Source organism: Culex quinquefasciatus, chromosome 3, assembly GCF_015732765.1.
Source record: "Culex quinquefasciatus strain JHB chromosome 3, VPISU_Cqui_1.0_pri_paternal, whole genome shotgun sequence".
In the NCBI taxonomy this organism is placed as follows: Eukaryota; Metazoa; Arthropoda; class Insecta; order Diptera; family Culicidae; genus Culex; species Culex quinquefasciatus.
In genome coordinates this window covers 85,039,843-85,064,192 of record NC_051863.1, presented here as the reverse complement: position 1 = coordinate 85,064,192, position 24,350 = coordinate 85,039,843, and the positions used below count along the sequence as shown (strand labels likewise).

The 24,350-nt window shown below is 37.7% G+C and overlaps 1 protein-coding gene across 1 annotated transcript in view; it reads left to right on the top strand.

Moving 5' to 3' along the window:
- The window catches only part of LOC119769501 (sex-lethal homolog), a 43,043-nt gene extending 21,573 nt beyond the window's left edge, over positions 1-21,470 (top strand). Inside the window, 4 exon segments of the mRNA XM_038262184.1 lie at positions 7,984-8,241; positions 8,312-8,601; positions 8,669-8,832; positions 21,348-21,470. Coding sequence (XP_038118112.1) covers positions 7,984-8,241; positions 8,312-8,601; positions 8,669-8,832; positions 21,348-21,400 — 765 coding nt within the window. The 3' untranslated portion in view covers positions 21,401-21,470.
- The last annotated feature ends 2,880 nt before the right edge of the window (positions 21,471-24,350 follow it).

The window sequence follows — 24,350 nt, the reverse complement described above, 5'->3', positions numbered from 1 at the left end:
TCCAGACGTACGCACAGACATTTGTACAGAATTTGATTCTGAGTCGATAGGTATACGTGAAGGTGGGTCTACGAGATCAAATAAAGAAGTTCATTTTTCGAGTTATTTTATAGCCTTTCCTCATTGAGGTGTGGAAGGCAAAACATGGACAATCGATTATCGACGCCCGATCGTTTGACAATGACAGAATTGGTCTATCTCCAATATCAGAATTTTGGCGCTCAATTTATCGTAGAGCACGCGTGACGTCCGTGTGTGGTAAAAAAGTGCTCAATTTTGTGGTAGGGGGTTTCTCAGAGTCCATATTATGGATTTAAGCTCTCTTGGGCACATTTAAAAGGGCATCTGAACCATTTCATACCAAATTTGAATTTATCCATTTTTTTAAGGGGACTCGGAGTATGTTTCCACCTGATCAGGTGGTTTTCAAATAAAAATTCGGTCGGAAATTGAAATATTGAAATTGTTTATTTATCCAAAAAAATGCATTTTTCGAGCTCTACATCCTCCCAAAGTTTCATCCATGTCGGTAATGTGGTTCTTGATTTACAACTTGGGGACTAACTTACTGTGAGGCAAAAACCCCTAAAAAGGTAAAAGCCAACTTTTCACCAAATGCCAATACAGTACCTTTGGCATTATATCTATTTTTTTTTCTCCATAACATAATCTAGACCATAATCGAGGCTTTGAAAAAAAATTGACCTCATTCGGATTTTCATATTTTAGGGAATTTCCATTTTTGCCTTTCTTACTAAGTATAGGGTTTGCTTATAGCTCAGACTCCAAATCAAGCTTCGTTCTCCAATCGTTTCTCGGAAATATTCATTCGAAAAATCATAGATGATCGATTTTCGTCGCCTCGTCGACAAGTTGTCAAGTTGAGCTTCACATGCAGACGCGAGTTATGCTGGCGCGTATGGAGTTTTGATACTAGAATAACCGCCTCCCCCCCCCCTTTTTGTACAAGAACAAGTTGCCCTATCGATTGCTCGTTCATCACACATCGCCTATCAAGATTATCTATGCTAAGCTTCAGTGAACGCAAACACGACGCAAGCAGCTATCCGTTCTGAAGCCCCATAGAGTTATCTACGTGCGCATGTATTGCATGTACGTACACGAAAAAGATTGAGGTTAAATTTTGTACCAGCCAGCAAACCAAATGGCGTGCTAGTGTGCGTGAGCGCGGGCTTAGATAACTCTATAGAGTTATCTTAGCCCGATCTCACGCACACTAGCTTACCATTTGTTTTTGCTGGGGACCACAAATTTTAACCTAAAATCTATCGTGCACGTACACGCAATACATGCGCTAGTAGATAGCTCTATGTTCATTCTGTTGCCTTTCTTTTGTTCTTGCTCATTCTCTGATCGATCACTGAGCGAACGAATTTCTGGTGAGCGTCCAAGCTTCCCATGCGCCAGAGACAAGGCACATCGCGGGTTTGGTTTTCTAGCTTCAGTAGAGGAGAAAAGCAACTCGCGACAAAATTTTGAGGCTAGGAATTTTGACAGGTATGATTTTCATAAAGTATTCGCCTCTTTTTCTCTCCCACAGAAAACTGGGGACAAAATAGCTGTCAAACAAGGTCAAACTGTTAAAGTCCCTCACAAAATGAACTTTAAGTGATTTGAGTTCATTTCTGACGTCACGATTTTTTTCTCTGTACGAGCCTATTTGTGTGTTAGTATTTTGGTTCATCGTACCAGTGCACCAAGAAACGCGTCGGCTCGTCGGCAATGAACCCAGCATATGAGTAAAGGTGGTTCACTCGGTACGTTTGCGTTAGGCGTAGTGAAGTCTCACCGAGCGCTCAGTCGCAGTATGCTTCCCAAACCCAAAATCGCCTAAATGCATACTACATAATATTCTGGCTTGCTTTAAAAGCTCACAATTTTGCCTAACGCCTAAATGTTAGTTTAGTGAATTCCAGTAGTCGTTTCAAAGCTTTCAAGAACTTTTAAGTGGCTTTATCGTTACTTCGTTTACAACACGAAAAATGTTCGGGTGTGGAAACACTTTCTGCCAGTCATTATGTAACCACTCTAACGCTCTGGAGCAAGACGGATTTTTTTTTGTTAATTCTTGATATTTTGAAAAATGAAAAAAAACACTCAGCAAATACGAACAGTTTTGCGTTAGGCAGAAAACATTACGAACATCGCAAATTGTGAGCTAGTTCTCTGTCTCAAAAATAATTTGTTCTGATTTTAAAAATCGAAAATGCTTGTGTGCAAGCACAGCTTACAGCCGGCCATGGTAAATGGGGCAAAAACCAGCGCTTTTCAGTTATATGAAAAAATCATGTTGAGTTTTGATTTGATTATTGAATTGACCATTCTTTATTTTGCTATTCCTTTGAAAAAAATTCAACTGCCGTTATCTTTCTTTTGTAAGAAAGGCTCTATCTCACCCGAGGTGGGATTAAATCGGGTTTTCAAAAAAAAAAACAACCGAAATCAAATTAAAAAAAAAAATTTTTTTAATTATTTTCAAGCAAGAAAATCAGAGAAGAGCAATAAAATGGCCAAATTCTATTGAGAGCATTTAGAGCTTGAACTCTTCACTGTATTTTTTGCAAGCAGTATTTATTATAATAATAGTGCGGAAAATCGCACGCAGAACTCCCACTCGCTCCGCTCTTTAACACCTTCCACAACATCGGAAAGACAATCTTGTCAAAGTTCAGGTGCCCACTCCAGTCCGTAATCTGCTTCGGCACCAGCACGATCGAATTCCAAACGTGCGTCTCCACCGTCGGATTCGTCTCGTTCATATTCGTGCTGAAGGGACGCCGACACGACCTAGAACCACGCCGACAGAATGGCGGGATTTTGTAAAGCAGGGCCCCGTGTTTGTCGACCGATTTGTGGAGCTGTTCCTCGGGGACCTTGCTTAGGAAAGGACGATCAGTACGCGCTGGTACTTGTTTTCGGGGCGTTAGATCTTAATGGGGGAAGAGATTGAGAAAGTTATAATTTAATTTTAAGTTTTGTCCTTCTCTAGCTTCACTTCCAACATGCTTCGGATTGCTCAGCGTGTTTCCACCCCGCAAAACACAAACACTTCTTTTAACTTGCTGGCATGAACGTACCTACTGCCGAACGACTAGAGGTCAATCCAAACTGTTCCGATCCGGCGCGATTTTTCGATCCGGTACCGTTCCAATCTGTCATTTTTTGCCGTCCGGCACAACGATCCGGCAAAATAAAATTTCTTTTGACATTTGCTGCTTCAATGAAACGGATGCGTCGAAATCCCGTCCACATCCATCAGGCTAAAAATGACGGACCGCATTTAACGACGCCGGATCGGAACAGTTGGGATTGACCTTAGCTCGATAATCTGGCCGCCGATTGTGTCGTATTGAGCCGAAATGCAGACCGGCACTAGCTTCTACGGTGACATTCTTACCTGCCTTCGTGACGAACGCCGCCTGTTCTACGTCGGTGGACAGATTCCCATACAGGCGGGGCCAGAGCGGGAGGACGGCTTTGACAAAGTCCAGCTCGGACTTGTTGCACTTACACTTTTTTCTGCGAACGCATCTGTTTAGACACTTTATAATAAATAAACAACGCGATGCGGCACCAAACCACACTCGGCTGGCTTGGATCGTTTTTTTCTTCAGTTTAACGTTTCCTGCTGATTTTCTAAGTAGATCGGGAAGAACCTTTCGCTATTTAAAAAAAAGAAGAGGAAGTCATAGCGCTCGACACATAAAATACACGAACACCGTCAAGCGATGCATTGGTGTGTGTAATGTTTACGGCGATGTTCATAGATGTGAACATCGGATGGTCAAAGGCAAGTGAGACTTCAATGTTCAACGGATTTGGGCTGCGTGTAGAAACACAGAAATCGGTCGAAAATTTACAATCGTATTTTTCTCAGTAGCGCTTTTTCGAACATGGGACAATTATGCGTAGAACGGCAGTATGCTATTCAATATTATTTTTCCCCATACAGAGCTGGCTCTGTTCGCTGCATACAGAGCAGGTAAAGAGTTTTTATTGAGCCTGTAAAGCTCGATGTGTCTCTGCTTTTAAGATGATGTACCGAGACACAAGAAAAATGCAGGATGGTATTTCTCTACTAAAAAATACAAAAATCATTAATAAAAACTGTTTTTAAAGGTGGTCCAAGCGTCGAAATTTTCAACAACCAATTGTGGGAATCGATTCGCCAGACAATTTTACATTAAAGAAAAAAAAATAAAGTATAAAAATTGAAGTTACGAGCCATGGTTTCTAAGTATTGAGGAAATTTTTATTTTTTGCGAAAAACAAAATTTTTGTTGTACATTGAATTTTATAAAAATTCAAAACATTCTTAAACAAGCCCAAACATGCTAAATATGATTATCAATGCAGGAAAAGGCATTTAAGATAGTTTTCAGTTGATTAGACTTATATTTTCATAGAAATTTTGAAGTTTTATGGAAAAATATTTTATTTGCCCCCTGATTTTTCTAACCCATTTTGAAGAGGGGGAGGGGGAGGGTGCGTGACATAAGCTTTGAAAAATATTTGCAACGACCTTAACATTTCCTATATCCCACTGAGAATTTTGACTCGAGCCTCGACTCGATCCAGGCTCGATCTCGAGCCAGATCGACGGTTTTTAAATCGGAATAGTTGATTTGGCATAATAGCCGAATCATCAATTATAGTCAGTGCACATCTTTGCTTACGGAACACAGCCAATCGAGCAGTTTTTTGGTTTATTTCTTCAATGTATTTCTTAAGAATGAATTTTAATTCCTACCACTATTTAGAAGAAAATTTAGGCTGGATTGTTATGTTACAAAAGCACACTATACGATTTCCTACAAAACTCTTTATACTATAGATTATGTTTTTCATTTTGTAATGTAGATTTCATGAATGATCGTTGTTGTAGTTAATTCTCAATACAAACACTACACATACAAAAAAGAATGAATTCCAAAAATCCGATTAAGTAAATTGTTTGTAATTATCTGTTGCACACTTATTGTACTCGAATCAAATGCTAATGGTTTTACCATAGGTTATATACACAGGTTTTATTACACATTTTGATTGTCTTTGTGTTATTTGTTTGTACTTTATTACCACTCCAAGTAAGTCCGTTTTGCATAAATTTTGTTTATTGTAGCACAATCGAAGACATTCCTTAAAAATTATGAAATAAACATTTACATGAACTTAGGAAAGTCAAGAGAAGTTATATTAAGTGGCAGTATTTGAAAATTTTGCTCGGTTTGTTCTAGAGGTCGTATCGAAGTGCTCCGATTTTGATAAAACTTTCAGCGTTTGTTTGTCTATACATGAGATGAACTCATGCCAAATATAAGCTCTCTACGACAAAGGGAAGTGGGGTAAAACGGGCTATGAAGTTTAAGATCCAAATACATATTTTTTTTTAAAGGTGCTCGCATTTGCGGAAAAATTTATCAATTCCAACTCTCTTAGGTGCATTCGAATGGTCTTTTGAAGCCCTTCAAAATGTGTCATAAACATCCAGGATTGATTTGACTTTTCTCATAACTATTGCAAAATACTGTTACTTTTTTTTTGAGCCGTAATATCTTTTTGCGACAGCCTCCAACACCCATAGGTGTAGGTGAAAAGTTAGGAATTTCATGGACTACATATCTGGAGTTTTTTGAAAAGGTCAAATAAACCAAATTTCCAGTTTTTGCTTTTTGGGTGTTTTTGAAACCGCATTGAGTCAGGGGTATTAAAAACACCCAAAAAGCAAAAACTGAAAATTTGGTTTATTGACCTTTTCAAAAAATCCAGATATAAGCCTTCGGTATTAACTTTTGGAAAAACATGTTACAACGTTAGTTTTTGTCCTGTAGTCCAAAAAGACGGCACTTTTTGGTCTTTTTCGACATATTTGGAATCCTTGGGTAATTTAACATTTTCAAGGGCTTCAAAAGACCTTTCGAATGCACCTAAGAGAGTTGAAATTCATAAAGTTTTACAAATGCGAATGCGAGCAATTTTAAGATTTTTGATGTTTTTAGATATTAAACTTCAAAGCCCGTTTTACCCCACTTTGTCGTAGATTGCTCATATTTGGGTTGAGTTCATCTCATGTATAGACAAACAAACGTTGAAAGTTTCATAATAATCGGAGCACCTCGATACCTTGACCTGTTTCACATTGCACAGTGGTCCAGAACGCAAAATTAAGTGGAAAATGGATTTTCCAAAAAAATGTCGCCAGTTTTGGAGCTTTGGTGTCTTCAGACAAGTTGTTGCAAATAGAAAGGGCAACTTTTGATTTGGTTGAAAATTAGGTGGTTCACGATTAAGGTGATTTTCAAAATCTAACCTTTCAGGAATATTTTGGGAATTTTTCGTCTTCTAGAAAGTTGTCAGGCTTGCCATTTCATGCAACTTTGTCGAAGACATCAAAATTTATCTCGTAATCTACGCCTTCTACGACCAAATTTATAGAAAGCATCTGAGCAAACCTTCAAAAATCCGTTTTTGAACGTGGCAATTCAGGGTTAAGAGAAAATTAATGTTCGGGGCACTTTTAGAACTCTAAAAACAAACATTTTTCTTATTTGACATGCCAATTTGGACCTAAGGGTCAAAGTTACAGCCATTTTAAGGTAAAGATGCAAATTTAAAACTTAAGTATCTCGAAACGGCGCAAACCAAATTTGAAGCATTTGAAAGAAGAGATCCAGCACTACAAACGGTGAAAAATCTCAGGGTGTTTTTCTTTAAACTCGAGATATCTCCATTTGAAAAAGCATAATTTTCAAGGGAAAACTATATGGGACCTCCCTAACGAAATTCGAAAATTTTCCTAATATATGTTTTTCCACTTAATTTTGCCCGCTGAATCTGAATCTTCCTCAGAATTGAGCCAAAATGTCGAAAAATCGATTTTGGTCATATTTTGGGTTTAAATGATAATTTTACATGGAAACCCAAAATATGATCAAAAATCGATTTGTTGACAATTTGACTCAATTCTAAGGACAGATTTAGATTCAACGGGCAAAACTACATGGAAAAACATATATTTGGAAATTTTTCGAATTTCGTTATGGTGGTCCCATATGGTTTTCCCTTGAAAATTAGACTTTTTCAAATGACGATATTTCGAGTTTAAAGAAAAACACCCCTGAGATTTTTTCAGGGTTTGTAGTGCTGGATCTCCTCTTTCAAATGCAACCTGGTGCTTCAAATTTGGCTAGCGCCTTTTCGAGATACTTAAGTTTTAAATTTGCATATTTTCTACCTTAAAATGGCTGTAACTTTTGACCCTTAGGTCCAAATTGACATGTCAAATAAGAAAAATGTTTGTTTTTTAGAGTTCTAAAAGTTTTAGGTCATCACTTTTCTCTAAAACTTAACCCTGAATTGCCACGTTAAAAAAACGGATTTTTGAAGGTTTGCTCAGATGCTTTCTATAAATTTGGTCGTAGAAGGTGTAGATTACGAGATAAAATTTTGGTGTCTTCGACAAAGTTGCATGAATTGGCAAGTCTAACAACTTTCTAGAAGATGAAAAATCCCAAAAATATTCCTGAAATGTTAGATTTTGAGAATCACCCTAATTTTCAACCAAATCAAAAGTTGCCCCTTTCTATTTGCAACAACTCGTCTGAAGACACCAAAGCTCCAAAACTTCACCATTTTTTGGAAAATCCATTTTCCACTTAATTTTGCGTTCTGGACCACTGTGCATTGGCGAAAAACTTGTTCTTAAAAATTTATTTTAAATAATTGTGTTTATTGTCCAACGTTTTTAATAAGCAAACTGACTTGCTTTGATGTTTGCAGTTTATTGGTGTTTTCCTAATTAATTCAATTCCAACATTTTTAAAACTGTACAAAAATCACCAGCTAAAAAAAATGTGTACTGAAATAAATTTAGCCAGTATCCGTCTCTGCTCTAATCAACTGCTGTAAATTGCCAAGTTCAAATTGCTTCAAATTTTCTAGTCAAATTACGCGTATGGTCAGGACTCGGACTTTTCTTACTCTCCGCGGACGAGGATGTACGACCTGCCGTCGAGCAACACCTTCGGCAACGTGCCCAATACATCGTCTTCGAGCACAAGTTCACTGTCCGGAATGAACTTTGGGCCCGGCGGTAACAACTACAGCGGAACGAACCTGATCGTCAATTACATACCGCAGGACATGTCCGAGCGTGAGCTATATTCGATGTTTTCCACGATGGGCCCAATTGAAACCTGTCGCATTATGAGAGATATGAAGGCAAGTTGTTAAACTCGTGTTTGATTTGTATTGTGCAACTGTTGTTGACCATTGAAACTCTCGTTTTTAGTCTGGTTATAGCTACGGCTTCGGTTTTATCAATTTCCTGACCGAAGAAGCAGCACAACGCGCCATTCGATGCCTGAATGGTTACACTGTGAGGAACAAGCGCCTGAAGGTTTCATACGCACGGCCGCAAAGCGATGATATCAAGGAGACGAATCTCTATATCACAAATCTTCCACGAACCATTACCGACGAGCAGTTAGACATTATTTTCGGTAAATACGGTACAATAGTACAAAAGAACATCCTAAGAGATAAATTGACTGGCCACCCACGAGGTGTTGCGTTCGTTAGGTTAGTATGGCGGCTCGAAATGGTAGTGAGACGTTTTATAGTAACTTTATTTGATTTTGATTTCCAGATTCAACAAACGCGAAGAAGCACAGGAAGCGATATCGGCACTCAACAATGTTATACCACAGGGTAGTAACCAACCGTTGAATGTCAGAATAGCAGATGACCACGGCCGAGCCAAGGCTGCTCTCTTCGTGCCCTCTTATAACTCGATCGTTTCAAACAACAGAGGTAGAGTACGAATGCGAAATAATCCCTATTAAGTCGATAATGAATCAATAGCAACTGCTTTCGCTTCATATTTATTCATTATCAGTGCTGAACATTTGAAGATTAACTTTCGATGAGTTTCTTAAAGCAGTATAATTTTCATAGAGTTTTGAGTTCTTAAGGTTAATTTCAACGATTTAGTTTATATGTTTCCTTAACGTGTTTTGATGATCAGTTAAAGACAGCTCAGATTACTTTTAAGTTAGTTTTTAGCAATCCGGAAGAACCGACATCGATCATTCATATGAATTTTATGTTGATTTTAAAAGAGATCATAATAAAACATTGATTGGAAATCCACATGCATGTTATGATTGTACACTTTTTAATTATTGCCTCTCTGACATTATTGAGCTTCTTCATTTCCTAAACCTCCCCCTGGCCATCGTGTACTACACTAGGATGTAACAAAAATGACTTTTTGGCGGGCATTCAGGGGTTTGTTCCGGTGGGCATACTGAGCCCAAATCCCAAATATGAGCTTGATTGGACGTAACAGGAGCTGGCGCTCCGCCCTTCAATTTTAAATAAGATTTAACCCGTAAAAAAAGATTTTTTTCAAAAATGTCAAATTTTGAGGCATTTTGGTCACTGAAGCGTTTACCAAAAACATCACTGGCATGTAGGCCAGATCTTGCGCATACATAACATTGAAGTTTGGAGCTCGGTACAGACCTTCAAAGTTTGGCATTTTTCGAAAACCGGCCCCGGCAAAAAGATATGCGTCGCGTCTCGCGACGCCCGAGACGCCATTTGATTTTGCTGGGACCGATTTTTCGAAAAAATGCCAAACTTTGAAGGTCTGTACCGAGCTCCAGGGTGCTCCAAACTTCAATGTTATATATACCAAAAGATGCGCAAGGATCTGGCCTACATGCCAGTGATGTTTTTGGTAAACGCTTCAGTGGCCAAAATGCCTCAAAATTTGACATTTTTGAAAAAAAATTTTTTACGGGTTAAATCCCATTTAAAATTGAAGGGCGGAGCGCCAGCTCCTGTTACGTCCAATCAAGCTCATATTTGGGATTTGGGCTCAGTATGCCCACCGGAACAAACCCCTGAATGCCCGCCAAAAAGTCATTTTTGTTACACTCTAGTACTACACACTTACAATGTATATTGGATTGGCTCGACATGATCGATTTTCCAGAACAGGCATTTTCCGGTTCCTTTTGTGTCCTTTAACAACCCCCTGAAATTTAGGAGCAATTGGGTTTGACCTGGCTTTCCGCAAAGCGATTCAAATTTGTATGGACAACCTTCTTTTTTACATTGTGATTTCTATAGTATTCATTTTTCACTCAATTTTAAAACTAACACCGTAGAAGTATAGTCCTGAATGTCCTCTAAAATTTTCCCGAAGAAAGTATGGATTCCCAAAAAGTGTCCAAGTGGTTTATGGTGGTCCCATATGAATTTGACTTTAATTTAAAAATATTGACATGCAGGGTGACACACCTACAGGGTGTCAACCAAGCCCTATCTTCTACTGGTGACCTGTTAAAGCCGACTTTTCCTAAGACACCAAGGAAAAAATGTTAAGCTACTTATTTCAATAAATTTTGGCATGGTTGGAAGACAGGGTGGCACATCAACAGGATGTCAACCCATTCCTAGCTTCTATTTTAGACCTTTAAAAGATCACTGTAAAGTGGACGAAAAGGGTACAAATCACAAATGATCACTTTACAGTGTTCTCAAAGGTATGAAATAGAATCCAACCATGTCAAAATTTATTGAAATAAGTAGCTTACCAATTTTTCCTAAGACACCAACACGCAACCAGTAGAAGTTAGGGCTGTCACCCTGCATGTCAATATTTTTAAATTAAAGCCAAATTCATATACAACAACTTTTTCTAAGACACTATTTTGCTAGGTTGCTTCCTTATTAAGTTAAAAATTAGGATTTTGCAATATTTAACAAATTACTGGCAGTGTTGGCAAGAAATATATTTTTAAGCACTTATTTTGGAATTCCTCTTTTAAAAACTATAATGGAGTAAAAGATGATCGAATTGTTCACCTAGCGCTCACATGTGTTTCGAGACCAAGTTGCCTGGGGTATGGGGATCATACATACATACATACATACAAGAAGTTTATTTAACACGGTCTGGTTAAGGTTTAGGGGTTAATGAATATTTTGTGCCTAAAAACAATCTTAATTTTACAATTAGTCAACGATTTTGTGGCAGCGCGTGGCCGAATGGTTACGCTGTCCGCTTTGTAAGCGGATGATTCTGGGTTCGATTCCCATCTGCTCCAACCTTCCATCAGATGAGGAAGTAAAATGTCGATCCCGGCCTTAGTTGTTGTTAGGCCGTTAAGTCATTCCAGGTGTAGGAGTCGTCTCCATGCCATAAGTACAAACAACACACCAAACCAAGTCTACTCCGGTGGAATCGCTGGCGGCGGTTGGACTCGCAATCCAAAGGTCGTCAGTTCAAACACTGGGGTGGAAGGTTCCTTGGAGTAGAAAGAGGTTAGGGTGCTCTCCCCATTCAAGCCTTCGGAATCCTAGGTTCGAGCAGAAACTTGCAATAGAGACCACAAAAGACCCGGGGTCGTTAATGTGGATGGTTTGATTTTTTTGATTTATTTGAATACACTTAAGTTTTCACCGAAATTTTTTTTTTCATTAGCACATATTTTATGAGTGGGTGACAAAAACTTTCAAAAATGGCATAATTTGATTTTAAAGTAAAGTGCAACAAAATTAATAAATCGTTGCAAAAGCATTCGTCAACAATTATTCCTTAAGTTTCAAAAAAAAAATAATAAATTTTGATCTGCCTGAATCAAATGTTATGCAATGTGTGTGTGTGGTGCAACCAAACAAACGGGACCACGCGGCCACTTCTTACAAATTGCGTTGTTTCCATGTATTTTTAGATCTACATTCTATACATGCAAATAACTCGCATAGGCATTTGGATGGTGTTAGCTCTGCCGAGCTTCGGTGACCCATTTCTACGCTGGCTAGCCGAGCGCGAGGTATTTCAGCTTATATCGACAAGCCCCGCCCTGAAGAACGTTTGCACCAATTGGATTCAAACGTTATTTAGAACTTCCGAACCCTTGTCAAATGGACAAGGGCCCAGCGCGTATATAGTTGATAGTAACAGTATTCCTAATTCCAGCCATAGCTCACCAAGCCGTGATGGCCTAGTGGTTAGCATTTTTGCTTACCAATCTAAAGGACGGGGGATCGAACCCCGACTCGAGCGATTTTGATTTTTCGTTCCATGCTCACAGTTTCAAGATTAATATTTCCTATACTTTCTCGTTGGGAGCAGATGGGAATCGATCCCAGGACCATTCGTTTACAAAGCGAACACCGTAACCAGTCAGCTACGGCCGCTCCTTGCCTGAATCAAATGTTATGCACTAAGTGCAAAATAAGTTTGAGACCCTGCCCATAAAAAGCGGTGCGCTATGATTTTTTTTATTAAAATTGATTATTTTATTGCTGTCATCTTCAATGTTTTTTACTTTAATCTAATTAGAACGTTTCATAACTTATTTCCAAAAATGTTTGATGAACATTTTGTCAAAGCGTGTGAAATTGTTTCAATAAGAGAGATTCTTCCACAAAATATTTGTTTCTTATAATCGGGATCAAAGTATGAATTAATAATAAGTTTAATATTGACAAAAACTAGAAAGGTTTACGAAAAATAGCTTAAACTAACCCTTAATGTTGAAGAATTATCAAATCTCATTACAGAGATGTCAAAGGGCCATTTTACATGATCATTCAAAAAGGGTCCGCGGGCCATTAAAAATCATCTCGCGGGCCACGTTTGGCCCGCGGGCCGTACTTTGATCACCCCTGCTCTATATCTTTTTTTTTTCAGAAGCAAGAAAGGGCCATACTTTCTTAGGGAAAGTTTTAGAAGACATTCAGGACTATACTTCTACGGTGTTAGTTTTTAAATTGAGTGAAAAATTAAAATTATAAAAAATCAAAATGTCAAAAAGAGGGGTTTCCCACAAAAATGTCCATACAAATTTGAATCGCTTTGCGGAAAGCCGGGTTAAACCCAATCTCTCCCAAATTTCAGGGGGGTTGTTTGGGGACCCAAAAGGAACCGGAAAATGCATGTTCTGATTGAATTAGTCAATTTTGAAATTTTCCCATACAACTTGTATATATAATGTGGTTTTTGGATGATGGATGAATGTTCTATACGAAAGAACAACGAGGTTACCAGAAAACCTATATGAACTATTTTATTTTATAACTTTTGCACACGCTCGCTTAAGTCTCCGCTGTAATCAAATTTGCTTAGTATTTTTGACAATTGAGTTCGAGTTGATACATATCTTCATACCCAGCAAGACAATTTGAAACGTTTCGCAAACCACCCGTACCACAATTATTATTTCAAACAAATTAAGGGGTTACATACAGTATGTAAAACAAGTATTTACACCCCCTGGGCACTATGTACATTTTGTGATGAAACATGTAAACAATTTAAAGTTTAACAGGAACCTAGTACTACGTTTTGTTCAGAAACTCATGCCGAACATTTTGCTAGAAAAAGCTCATGAAACGATGATTTCTATAAAAAGTTATATAACAAAAACTACTACAAAAACCAAAAAGGTGCAAAAAAATTGTACACCTTTCGAAAAATTTACATAAATAAAGTTATTTGTTGACAAATCACCATAAATCCCAACTCCAAATAAGCATCCTTGACTGATTAAAAAATAATTTGGATTGAATATGAAGTTGACTAAATACTTAGTATAAAAGTTTATATAACTCTGGAAATTCTATATTTTCATAGAATTGCTAAATAAAAATTTTGGAGTGGGTATAACACCGTTTTGGGGGTATTTGTATCGCTAGAATAGATTTTTCGTGAGAATTTCGTGACAACCGGGAATTACGTCGTCGGAAAATCCGCCGGCATCCGAACCGGTCCACAATTTACAAGTCAACCTATGTAGTATCGGAAAGGACATAAAATTTCCGATTTTTTGATACCCACACATCGATTCCCATCTGCTCCAACTTCCATCGGATGAGGAAGTAAAATGTCGGTCCCGGCCTTGGTTGTTAGGCCGTTAAGTCATTCCAGGTGTAGGAGTCGTCTCCATGCCATAAGTACAAACAACACACCAAACCAAGCCTACTCCGGTGGAATCGCTGGCGGCGGTTGGACTCGCAATCCAAAGGTCGTCAGTTCAAATACTGGAGTGGAAGGTTCCTTGGAGTAGAAAGAGGTTAGGGTGCTCTCCCCATTCAAGACTTCGGACTCCTAGGTTCGAGCAGAAACTTGCAATAGAGACCACAAAAGACCCGGGGGTCGTTAATGTGGATGGTTTGATTTTTTTTTTAAATTAATAGTTTGCAAAATTAGGTTTAGATAAGTTTTATATAGAATTTCCAGAGTTATATAAATTTTTTACTAAGTATTTAGTGAACTTTATATTCAATCCATTTTTTTTTTAATCAGTCAAGGATGCTTATTTGGAGTTGGGAGCCTGGATTTATGATTGATTTATGACAAATTGCTTTTTGTAGCAAAATGTTCGGCATGAACTTCTGAATAAAACGTAGTACTAGGTTTCTGTCAAACTTTAAATTGTTTACATGTTTCATCACAAAATGTGCATAGTGCCCAAGGGGTGTAAATACTTTTTTACATACTGTACATGTATATCGACAAAAAAGTCAGAGGTTAGTATGAGCATACACTTCACTTTTTAATTCTTTTTCGGGGCATTAAAATATACATTTTCACCTACTAACAATACAAATTTGAAGATATTTGGTTGCATCATTGCCGAGATATAGCAGTTTCAAGTTAGCAGTTTCAAAAAACATGTGCCACGATATCATAACACTGTCTTTGCCAAATCGGCTCAAAATTTTGGTGAAGACTTGTTAAACCGATTCCGTATGCATGACGAAGGCCGATTTCAAAAAGTTTATTTTTAAAAAAGAAAAATAAAAAAATAATAATAAGAAAAAAGAATAATAAGAAAAAATAATATAAAAATTTCGACGGTTTTGTTCGAACGTGAATCAATTCAACACAGAACGTCGGATCGAAGTGCTCTTCGTTGCGTTGGGTTCGTATAAGTCCAAGGAAGGTTCTTACGCTCAAAAGTTACAACTTTGGCCACTCTGGAACCGATTCCGGAAAATCTGTGGATTGTATGGGAAAAGTTACGTAAACTCAAACTTAGATCACAGGAGGCTGAATTAGCAAGCAAGCAAGAAACGTCAGGAAACCAAACAAGGGCAGGACGAAGTTTGCCGGGAAGAGCTTGTTTTATATAAAAACCGTTAGTTTTTGATCTTTGTATTTTTTTGAAAGCAAATTTCAAAAAATTGGGCTTTGTCATGCACACGGGATACGTCTTGAGAGTCTTCACCTCAAATTTCAGTCAATTTGGTTAATTCCATCTCAAGATTTTGTGGCACCCCTAAATCAACTCGGCGCCAACAAAGTTTGACAGCCCGCTTTGCGCATGGCATAAATCGTCTCTTACTCAGTTTAATCATGAAATATCTTCATGAAACTTTCAGGAGTGATTAATAATCATCTTTTGAGTGGATTTAACAAATTTTCTGTAATATAAAATTTTGTGATTTTCTACGTGTATGTAACCCCTTAATGCCCCAAGACTACGTTCTTACAGTCCCGGGTCATTTGGATGGATAGTTTTTTGCCTTCTTCACCTCACTGAGGAAAGGCTATTAAATCACTCGAAAAATGAACTTCTTAATTCGACCTCGTAGACCCACCTTCGCCGTATACCTATCGACTCAGAATCATGTTCAGAGCAAATGTCTGTGTGGATGTGTGTAGGTGGGTGGACAAAAAAATAGTCACTCGATTATCTCCGGATTGACTTCACGGATTTGGATCGTTTTGGTCTCATTCGATCCGTCTTGGGGTCCCATAAGTCTCTTTTTAAAATCAGCAAGTTTACCCAAGTAACCGCGAGGCACTAAATAGCGGCATTAACTCAGCATTATATTGGCATTTAATACCAGCAAATAATGCTTCAAAAGATTTAATCAGCACTTATCCCTTAAGAAATATTTCAAGTGGCGCACAGTGATGTTGATTTAATACTTCAACGAAAGCTCGAACAAAAATAAACTGCTTTATCGACGTCAAGTCTGGGGAAAAAACAGCTGCTCCACACACTTGGTGGTGGGCCTCCTTTGTTTTTTCTCCTGTTGCGTTTCATAAGTGAGTGTGACACTTTGATGTTATTCTTGCATTTTTCTTGTCGATCTCCAGGATGCGCGCCAGCCAACTGATGTATTCTGGAATTTGTGTTTGTTTTGAAACTTTTAATCGATGTGGTTGATGCATCGAAACTTTAATGAAGACTTTCTTTCTGCTGTTTAGTGATTCTGGTTCATGGTTCTGGTTCACAAACCCGTTGTCATTTCGTTGGACGGAAATTATTTACGAGTCACTCAGCAAACTGCGGCCAGCCAGTAAGTGCAGTGCAGTCAATTACGGAAAGCTTGAGGTTATTAGGGACAAGTACTGGCTAACGGCTAACGGAAACTGTTTTTCCGAGGAGTGTTTAGTCCACGGTTGGCAAAATTTCGCAAAGTGTATCAGACTTCCGGGAAGCAGCTTTTGCGTGCGAGAAAAGTCATTCAATTTACCAGAGAACTTTTGATAATGTCCTTTGTGCTATGGACATTTTGAAAAATTTGGCTTCATTACAGGCTGCAGTTTTCCACAAAAAAAAAAAAAAAAAATGCCAGTTGTAATGCTGCAAAGTCTTGGTACTTTGAGGCATTCGCAAAGCTTATTTACTACTTCAAAACATTCCAGTGCTGATTTAGTACTGAATTAATACTTCAATTAAGTGCTTGTGGTTACTTGGGTACTTCAAATGTCATGCTAAAAAAAAAACATTTTGAGGAAAGTCCGGAAGATCGTAAAAGGGTGGTTTTTGTAAGAAACCCCGTCATGTTATACATTTTTAGAAAGGTATTCAAAAGACCTTTCCAACATTGAAGATATGATAACCCTATCAAAAGTTATTAACACTTTTTGGAGGCCGGATCTCAGATATTTCGATACAAATGGTGTCCGGGTCCTTCATGCGACCCGTCGTTAGTCAGATAATTGAAATACCTTTCAAATGAAAACATCAAAGATCTGATAACCCTATCAAAAGTTATTAGCAATTATGCACTTTCTGGAGATCGGAGTACAGTAAAAGCAATATACAGATCGATATGTTCCATCGTTTGTTGGATAATTAAAAGGCCTTTCTAATGATACTAAGGTTTTTTGTTCACATAGTGGTAAAAGTGTGGGGTACAAATAAAGGTACAAAGTCTTAAGAGCAATCTGGCAAATTTTTCCCAGATTTCTGGCGAATATGCGGAAAACCCGATCGTGAACGGTTCAACAGATTGAACCGATTGATTATTCGTCAGACAGCCGCCAGATATTCTGCACAATTTTCGCAAGATATCGCCTGGTTCGTATGGCGCAGGGCTGTAGGGGCAGGGGGGAAGAATGGGCCACCCTTGGTTTTGGGCTTTAGAATGGATTTAGACCAACTGTAAGGCAAGGGTCTTATAAAGGACGTCAAATAACATCACCATACCGAAAACGAGGTTTGAATTCATTGTATTTTTCGAATCATGACCAAATATGTAAATTTATTATGTTGTTTATTACGAGGTTTTTAAATAAGCTTTCTGTAAAGTTGGGTTGTTTGAAAAAGTTTGTTCAATGCTTATAATGTTACTAGATGTTACTACCATGGTAAGCAAGCAACAACGGAACCTTCAAATCATTTAGAGGCTTGGTGGTGAAAAGTGTTAAATTAAAATCCACTTGGGGGCAGAATGGGCCACCCTTTTTCTGCCTTATAAAAGCAATCAAAAGTTAAATAAATTATGTCGCTCCTGGTAGTTTCACAAATCACGTTTAATGCTACATTAGTTGATTTTTAGTTGTTTTGATGCTTATTTGTAAAAATAGTGTCTTGTTACAACATACTAACACTATTTTCAAAAAAGTTTGTTTTGGTAGGTGACTATTTTTATAAAAGTGGTCTAACTTCATGGAAACTATGTTACGAAGGTCCCTTAAGTCATTTCTTATCTCCCTTCTATGTTGTATTAGACAAAATGGCTTGTTTTCTAAGGTCAAGCATTCCATTCTGCAAAAAGTAAGCTCAAAAATAGGTAAAAATTTTCATCACGTTAACATTGAGTTGATTACACTGAATTCATACATTTTTTGATGCTTATCAACCGCCTCAAAAATAACATTTTTAGTGTGTTCAGCATCGAAGCATTTGAATTTTCGTATGTTTTTTACCTTTGTTGCTTAATATCATTATAAAATATTCAAAATCAAACACAACACATTTAAAAGTTGATTTTCACTCGGAAGCATCCACACAGTAAGTAAAAGTGACATTTCAGTTTGTCAGATTTACTGTTACTAATTTGGTGTGTTCAGCTAGAATGCCAAAACAAGTGTACCAAGTAGGATTTAACAAAACCACACTTTTTTGCGGGCATTTCAGGGGATGATCCCCTAGGTGTACTGAGTCAGAATCCCAAATATGAGCTCGATCAGTTGCGACAGGACCTGGCGCTCCGGCTTCAAAGTTTAAATGGGATTTAACCCGTAAAATCGGTGCGTTTTGGTTTTTGTCCTTTTTGAGTCCTTCAACGATTTTTTGATTTTTCAAAAACCTCATGAGCTTATAGTTTGTGTTCCAGGGTAAAACATGTTCTGGCAACACTCGTTTTTGATGCGCGCTTTCGGCAAACTATGCAACGCATGCTACGGTGCGTCGCGATGCGTCGGCATGTATTTGTCCAGCGTCGTGTTGTTGTTTTTGTTGTTGTGATGGTTGAGAACGAAAGTTCTTAAGGAACTGCAAGAAGCTCTCCGGTTGACTCTCAGGGTTCAGTTGGAACCGATTCTAAACCTTGCTCGAGTGCAACCTAACGAGGCTGTCTTGAAAGCGCTTTATTACGCACGGATGTTGTGTGCATTTTGAATATTCCGTATTTCGGAAGATATTTCGAGAGACACGCATTTTAGTGAGAGTTTTCACTCGCTTTGTAATCAATCAAAGAGTTATGGCAATTTGGCAATAAAATCGGTCATAAACAAATTAATGTATTGCATTGACAACATTAGTAAACACTATTTTCATACAGCAGACTTCTCTGGCTAGATATTTTGCGAATTCATTAGACACCAATTGCACTATGTTCGAGCATAGGTTCGCTAACATGTCTCCCAGCACCACAATTGGTCGCGACGAAAAAGATCCACACGGAGACAGGACCAGGTGGGCTTAGAACTAAATCCTGCGATTCACTGCCAAATAGAATACCGGAATCTACGACAGATTAAAAGAGCAGCACCGGTGATCAAATCCTCCGGCACCATCGAAAACATAAGCACAACATCCAAATAAAGCATTTTCTTTCCATGTGTCAAACTTTGACCGTTGTACGCTGGATGTTTTCTCGCTGCTATCGAGAAATTAAAAGTGAGAGTGTGTGCAACATGGAGTTAAACTTTCTGTGCAGTTGCTGTGAAGGTTCCCATGGCACTTTGAAAAGTTTAACTCCATGTTGCACGCACACACTCTCACTTTTAATTTCTCGATAGTTACGACGCCTGGCTCTGGATGCGCGCGTTCAAAGAAAGTGTTGCCAATACTAATCAAACAAATTAATGGCAAAAAGTTTTTTTATTTTCAAATCATTGTACAAGCAGTATTAATAATCAAATCTCTTCGCAGTCTTCGGCAAAGTTGTGCCCTGAAACTTAAACTATAAGCTCATGAGGTTTTTGAAAAATCCAAAATCGTTGAAGGACTCAAAATGGCAAAACCAAAACGCACCGATTTTACGGGTTAAATCCCATTTAAACTTTGAAGCCGGAGCGCCAGGTCCTGTCGCAACCAATCGTGCTCATATTTGGGATTCTGACTCAGTACACCTAGGGGATCATCCCCTGAAATGCCCGCAAAAAAGTGTGGTTTTGTTACATCCTAGTACCAAGTCACAGAGTAGGGTACTCTATGGCCAAGTGTTTTTGAACTGCACGACATACGTGAATTTGCGTCAGACAGAAATTTCTAAATTATTTTTGTAACGGGATAGTTGTTTGATTTTTCAATGAATTGAATTGAATTTATTTGAATACATTTTTTAGGCAGTAAAACCAGCAATGCAGCGGCACCAAAACCTACCACTTTTTTAAACACATAATATAAATAAAAACACATAAGTAACGAAATACTTATGCCGCATTCAGGCGTTGCAACGTGACGAATTTTTTTTTAGAGATATGTCTCGTATGATACCAAAACCTGTCCCAAACATAAATATTATTATTCCAAATTCGGATTGGAAATTGAATTTTCTACAAGTAGTGACTATGGAAACCTAATTTTAAGTCGAAATTTTCATTTGTGACGTTGCAACGAAGTGAGCAAAAGCGAAATTTCGACCCTGTTAATCCTGCTGCGATTGATGATTGGACCAATAACACAACGAATAAATGATTAAAATATTTGACCTTTCAGCCAAAAGTGTTGATTTTGTCGCTGGTCTTATATATACTTGAGTTTTGACATTTTGATGATAATCTACAAACAAGAATGATAATCGAGATAGTGAATATGTGAAGTAAAAGTAAATTTTTCCCATGACCCATGAAGAGTATCGGTCCGCATTTACAAAGCGGATTCAGTGGTGATGATACACTACACCCTTTACTAATCAATCGAATCCAGAAGGGAAAAGATCACCAGTTGTGTTGGTCCGAGCCGGATTTGAGCCCCGATCTACAGCTTACGAGGCGGAAGCTTTACCACTAGGCTGTCAAATTTATCACCATCAACCAGCGGCATTGAACATTCGCTGGATTTGTCTATAGGGTTGTCAGATTTCAGACGTTCCAATCAGCGAAATTGGTTCACAAATCCGAATGAATTTTCATTCTAATTTTCAAATAGGCTCAAGATATTTCAAATAGCTACCAAAATGCTAAATGATGGGGTTTCTTACAACAGCAATAGTGCTAAAAGCAATAGTTGGACACTTGACCATTATCTCCTGTTCGAATTCCCCTTCTCAGGCTTCAGTTAGGCACGCTGTCACTCGAATCATCAGTAGTTTCATTTCAACGAGCTTCAATTTCTAGTGCTAACTCAGTGGTTTTCATCGTAAAGTCATAAACTAGGGTTCACTATACAACTTTCAATGTCGTTCTTGTTTTTTTATAAAAGGTAATCTTGTAGGAAAACATAGTTTTATTTTTGTACATTTAACCCTAGTTTATGAGTTTGCTTGGTGTTATCTAACGCGATATTTTTGTTTGACAATAGGAGTCGCTCAGTGGTGTTTGTAATGTAGTGCAAAATCAATTAAATTAGAATCGCTAATTTAATTACAACAATTTGTCTGCTGGTTTGAATTCTTAGCTGACGGATTGGACTTCAGCAGCAGGAAAAAGGTTGACTCCTATCCATATTGATATTTAAGGTACTATTAGATTGTAGTAGAACTTTTTACTAAATTGTACATGAAACTAGTGTGGCAAGAATATATTTATACAGCAATTCCATTTGAAAAGAGCCTAAACCGAAAAAAAAGTTCTCCGATCGGGCTCAAAATTTTTCTGGGGGTTCCTTGGCCAAAATAATTAGACCCGTATTTTTGTTTGGCCATTAGGGTGACCTACATCGTGCTAGGGTGGTTCGAAAAATGGCAATTTTCGTCATTTTTCGCAAAAACCACTTTTTTCGAAAAATCATATCTCCGCGCCATTTCATCCGATTTTAGCTGTCCTAGACGCAAAAGAAAGGTGATGAGTTTGGCTATTTGGGAAAAATAGTAAGAAGTTCCAAAAATCTAGCTTAACTATTGAAAAAGTCGTATGAAAACTTAAAATGGCGTTTTGCCCGTGTCTGGACCAAAGAGCCTATGTCTGAAAATATTTTTATCGGATTCCTCGGAAAATTTCACATAAAATATCAAAAAATTGGCGATGTCGAACCGTACATTTCAGAGATATGATTTTTTGAAAATAAAAACTGAGTTTTTCGACGCGCCACGCGCAAAAACAGGAAAATGACGAAATCGGCAAAAAATCAACTTTTTTTACTAAAACTGCGATAACTTTAAAATTTCAGCGATGACCTATAGATGTTATGGTACCAAAAGTTGCGTCTTTCAATTACGATTTGCCGATTTCGTCATTTTCCCGTTTTTGCGCGTGGCGCGTCGAAAAACGCAGTTTTTATTTTCAAAAAATCGTATCTCCAAAACGTACGGTTCGACATCGCCAATTTTTGATGTTATGTGAAATTTTCCGAGGAATCCGATAAAATATTTTCAGACATAGGCTCTTTGGTCCAGACACGGTCAAAACGCCATTTTATGTTTTCATAAGACTTTTCAATAGTTAAGCTAGATTTTGGAACTTTTACTATTTTTCCCAAATAGCCAAACTCATCACCTTTCTTTGCGTCTAAGACAGCTAAAATCGGATGAAATGGCGCGGAGATATGATTTTAGAAAAAAGTGGTTTTTGCGAAAATGACGAAAATTGCCATTTTTGAACCACCCTAGCACGATGTAGGCCACCTAATGGCCAAACAAAAATACGGGTCTAATTATTTTGGCCAAGGAACCCCCAGAAAAATTTTGAGCCCGATCGGAGAACTTTTTTTTTGGTTTAGGCTCTTTTCAAATGGAATTGCTGTATATATATAAATATATATATAAAAAAACAAACACAAGGGATAGTTTGTAGTAATTAATTGAGACAGAAACTGAATATTTAACGGCAATATGCGTATTCCAGCACTTTTCCTAGAAAGTAAAAACAACGTAAAATACAAAACATTTCCTTTTGAGGACAATCATAAGAATTCTCAAAATGTTTTCATGAATCTTAACATAAAATTATTCATCACCACCAGACAGAATTCTTAGCTCCTGCTTCAATGGATCACCGGCATTCGAGCAGTTTTTACATTACAATGGGAGGACTGTTATTCATACTATTCGAATCCGGTACTTCTTTGGAGTCACATAAACTCGATTGGAAGTAACATGAGTTTGCGCAGTTCTGAGTTTTTGTTTCAGTTCATTATCTAAGAAGGCAACACTGGTTTGAATATTTCATGCTTCGAATAAGAGACACTGTATCCGAAAATTAGACTTTGTAAAGAGAAACTCATCTATGATTAGGTTTGTTTTAACATTCCAACGCCCAAGGCTCCAAAAAAGTTGGAACGGTAACTTCAACTCAATGGTTCTCGGGCATAACTCAACCAATCAAGATGATTCTTCTTTCCAGTTATTTGTTAGGATGTCTAGATGATTCTAGATCTTTGCAGAACTTCATTTGATCAAATCTGTAATTTTGCGACCAAAAACATCGTTCCAAAAAAAATTTTTACGTGTAAAACAAAATTCGCCAAAAATTCCGCGGAGGCAGTCGTTTTAAAAAAGGTGGAACGATGTTTTCGGTCGCAGAAATTACAGATTTGTTCAAATCAAGACCTGCAAAATTTTAGGATCTTCTAGACATTCTTACAAATTGCTGGAAACAAGAATCGTCCCGATTGGTTGAGTAGTGCCCGAGAACCAGCGAGTTGAAGTTACCGTTCCACCTTTTTTTGGAGGCTTGGGCGTCCGTGTAAGTTGGACATGCGTTGGGCGTTCCAGTGTTAATGCTGTAAAACTGTTTAATGATACTTTTTTTGTCCCCATAGTGTACTTTTTTATCAATCTCAGATGTTTTTAGTTTGCTTCAGGATTCCTATAACATGTTATTACGCCATAGACATTTTTTTACTGTTCTGTTAATTAGTATTTTAATTGGCTTCGTTGCTTTGCTTCTTGTTTTAAATGCATGCGCGTTGTAAACCAAAGCACTCTCATCTGATATCAATTAATGTATTTTTAGCGACAACTCCACGGCAAAACTCGATGAAATTTAATGACAGGTCTAGCGGGCTCCTTAAATCACACCATTCGTTAATTTTTTATTAGCTTTGCACTATTTATTCAACCATTCACGCAAAATGAACAGCATCAATACTAGATGTAATAGGAAATAGTTAAATAATAATGCGTTACATATAAACTCCACAGGTTGCTAATATAGACAGACAGTGTAGGTCTTGATCGCGGTATTATTTCTAAAAACATTCAAAATAACAGAAGAGATCGAAAAAAAACTTATATTCATGTTGGTTTTGCTGAATCTACCTAAAAATAAATATCAAAACAATAGAAATACGCATTACAGAGCAATGAAACTGCTCAGCCATGTATAATCAAAAACCAGAGTTTTAGAGGTCCTATAAACGATTGTCTTTCATATGTTTATAGGACCTAATAAAAAAAAACTCTAGAAATGTACATTGAATTGCCGTTATCAAACCAGTCGGTTGGAATTTCAGACATGCATT